The sequence below is a fragment of the Jatropha curcas genome, chromosome 11, assembly GCF_041381405.1.
Source record: "Jatropha curcas cultivar XTBG-Jc1 chromosome 11, XTBG_Jcur_1.0, whole genome shotgun sequence".
Lineage (NCBI taxonomy): Eukaryota > Viridiplantae > Streptophyta > Magnoliopsida > Malpighiales > Euphorbiaceae > Jatropha > Jatropha curcas.
This window is the reverse complement of record NC_143161.1, coordinates 5,146,023-5,148,440: the sequence shown is the minus strand read 5'-3', so window position 1 is coordinate 5,148,440 and position 2,418 is coordinate 5,146,023. Positions and strand designations below refer to the sequence as shown.

Genomic DNA, 2,418 nt, shown 5'->3' with positions numbered 1-2,418 from the left:
AAAAAAAAAAAAAAAAAAAACTCTATTAACGAGTAAGTTTTAAAGAAAAAACTCGTAAATTTTACTTACAACAGGTATATAAAGCCTATAAGCCAATATGATAAGAATATATATAAAAAAAAAAATCATCAATATTTTGTTTTCATTAAGAAAAAAATGACAAGAATATTTTATTTTAAAAATACGTTTCAACTATTCATTAATTGTATAAAATATAAGCATACAAGAATCTTACTTATCCAAATTGTTTTGCGTTCACAATCGTATATGGAAAATTTTAATTTAATTAATAAATAATTTTCAAAAAAAAGAAAAATTAGAGGCAGCAAATTTGAACATTGGCTTGGTGGCTGGCTATTGGCAGCGTAGAATAGACCAGTGAAGACAATATGTGCGCTCGTGTCGCGTATATAAGGTGAGTATCACCTTGCTTTCTTCTTCATCTTCTACCATTCTTTTCCCTTTTCTTTTTCTTCTTTAAAACCGACATCCATTATTTTACATACAGAAAACTGTTCAATTTTTAAGAAAACAAAGCAACAAGAAGTTAATAGCAACTTCGATTATCAACAGGCAAAATGTTTAGATCCCCATCAAAAGCAGCAGCTTTCATGTTTATGTTGCTGTTATTGAATATTGCCTGCGAGGCTACACTTAACTCTAAGTATTACAAAAAAACATGTCCAAAAGCACTTACTACCATTCGAACTTCCATAAGAAGCGCTATTGCTCGAGAACGAAGAATGGCTGCATCTCTCATTCGTCTCCACTTTCATGATTGCTTTGTTCAGGGTTGTGATGCCTCAATTTTACTCGACGAAACCTCCACTGTAGAGAGTGAAAAGACTGCACTTCCAAATTTCCAGTCTGCAAGAGGCTATGAAGTTATTGACAAAGCCAAATCTGAATTAGAAAAAATTTGTCCTGGTGTTGTTTCCTGTGCTGATATTCTCGCCGTAGCAGCAAGAGATGCCTCTGCATATGTAAGTACATATATATATATATATTTCAATAAATAATATATAATTTATATTCATTGATCAGTGACATTGATATATATATAATTAAAAACTATCAGGTGGGAGGTCCATCTTGGACAGTATTGCTCGGAAGAAGAGATTCAAAAACTGCAAGCAGAACAAAAGCCAATCAAGAACTTCCTAGTTTTAGAGACAGTTTAGACAGGCTTATATCTCGCTTTCAGAGTAAAGGTCTTACTGCAAGGGATATGGTTGCTTTGTCAGGTCTGAACCATTAATTATTTTCATATTGTACTTCAAAATTTTAATTAAATGCTAATAATACAAGTATTAATTAGTTTCTGGAAATTGCAGGCTCTCATACATTAGGGCAAGCTCAATGCACTACTTTCCGCGACAGAATATACAGTAACAGCACAAACATTGAAGCTGGATTCGCAAGGAAGCGCAGGAATCGTTGTCCTGCTGTTGGCGGCGATGCAAATTTGGCTCCACTCGATTTGGTTACACCTAACTCTTTTGACAATAACTATTTCAAGAACTTGGTACAAAAGAAAGGTCTTCTCCAATCTGATCAGGTCCTTTTCAGCGGTGGTTCTACAGATAGAATTGTTTCAGAATATAGTAAGAACCGTGCAACTTTCAACTCCGATTTCGCATCTGCTATGGTTAAGATGGGGAATATAAAACCTCTAATTGGAAAAGCTGGACAAATAAGGAGGATTTGCAGTGCTGTCAATTAGTTTCTGTGATTGATGCTTCATTTTTGTTAAAATTTGATTTCAGATCAAGTTATTTGAAATTTTTCTTTTTTGTGTCTTTTTTTTTTTTTTTTTTTTTTATGTTTCTTGATCAAGTGTAAGATAAATGTCTTTTATGTGTGTAGTAATGTAATTGTTTTCAATAATGAAATTTTAATGCCTGAAAATTTCAGGTAAATAAATTTACTGATATATCAAAAATTTACAGCTTATCTAATTATTCATTCCTCGTTCCAAGTATTATTTTGCATAGCATTAAAAATAAAGCAGGTAGAGGTGTTGAACTGTTGATATAAGCTGTCCAAAAATTGAGGACCTGTTCTATTAAGACTGCTTTAAGTAAATGAAAGAATGCTGTAACTTTTTGAGTTTACTGCTCATTTATTTGTCTTAACCTTTTATTTATGGGAATAAATCCAAGAGAGAAAGAATTTTAATCCACCTAGTTTGAGTATTCTTGGATTTTGTATGCATATTATTTCTTTCATGGCTGCTTTCCTTATTCCATGCTTAACCAAAGACCGGTTTTATTTGGACAAATCATTTGATTTGATCAACTTGTTTTATGCCTGATTAAGCTGTTTTTTTTCCTAATCAAAATGTTATTTACTTGGGTAAAATATTTGGAGGACAAAATTATTTGGAGGCCATGCTGTGAAATTAAAAAAAAAAGACAA

At 32.1% G+C, this 2,418-nt stretch overlaps 1 protein-coding gene across 1 annotated transcript; it reads left to right on the top strand.

Moving 5' to 3' along the window:
* The first annotated feature begins 472 nt into the window (after nt 1-472).
* On the top strand, nt 473-1,860 carry LOC105634216 (lignin-forming anionic peroxidase-like). Its single transcript, XM_012217043.4, has 3 exons — nt 473-983; nt 1,079-1,244; nt 1,335-1,860. The coding sequence occupies exons 1-3, from the start codon at nt 579-581 to the stop codon at nt 1,721-1,723; spliced, it is 960 nt and encodes a 319-aa protein (XP_012072433.1). The 5' UTR covers nt 473-578; the 3' UTR covers nt 1,724-1,860.
* Nucleotides 1,861-2,418: the final 558 nt, after the last annotated feature.

What these genes read in the sequence shown, in the direction of transcription:
- LOC105634216 (XM_012217043.4), top strand. Translation starts at nt 579, where the DNA reads ATGTTTAGATCCCCATCAAAAGCAGCAGCTTTCATGTTTATGTTGCTG. An exon ending in CAAGAGATGCCTCTGCATAT is followed by an intron (nt 984 to 1,078) that starts GTAAGTACATAT and finishes AAAAACTATCAG; the next exon opens with GTGGGAGGTCCATCTTGGAC. An exon ending in GGATATGGTTGCTTTGTCAG is followed by an intron (nt 1,245 to 1,334) that starts GTCTGAACCATT and finishes TGGAAATTGCAG; the next exon opens with GCTCTCATACATTAGGGCAA.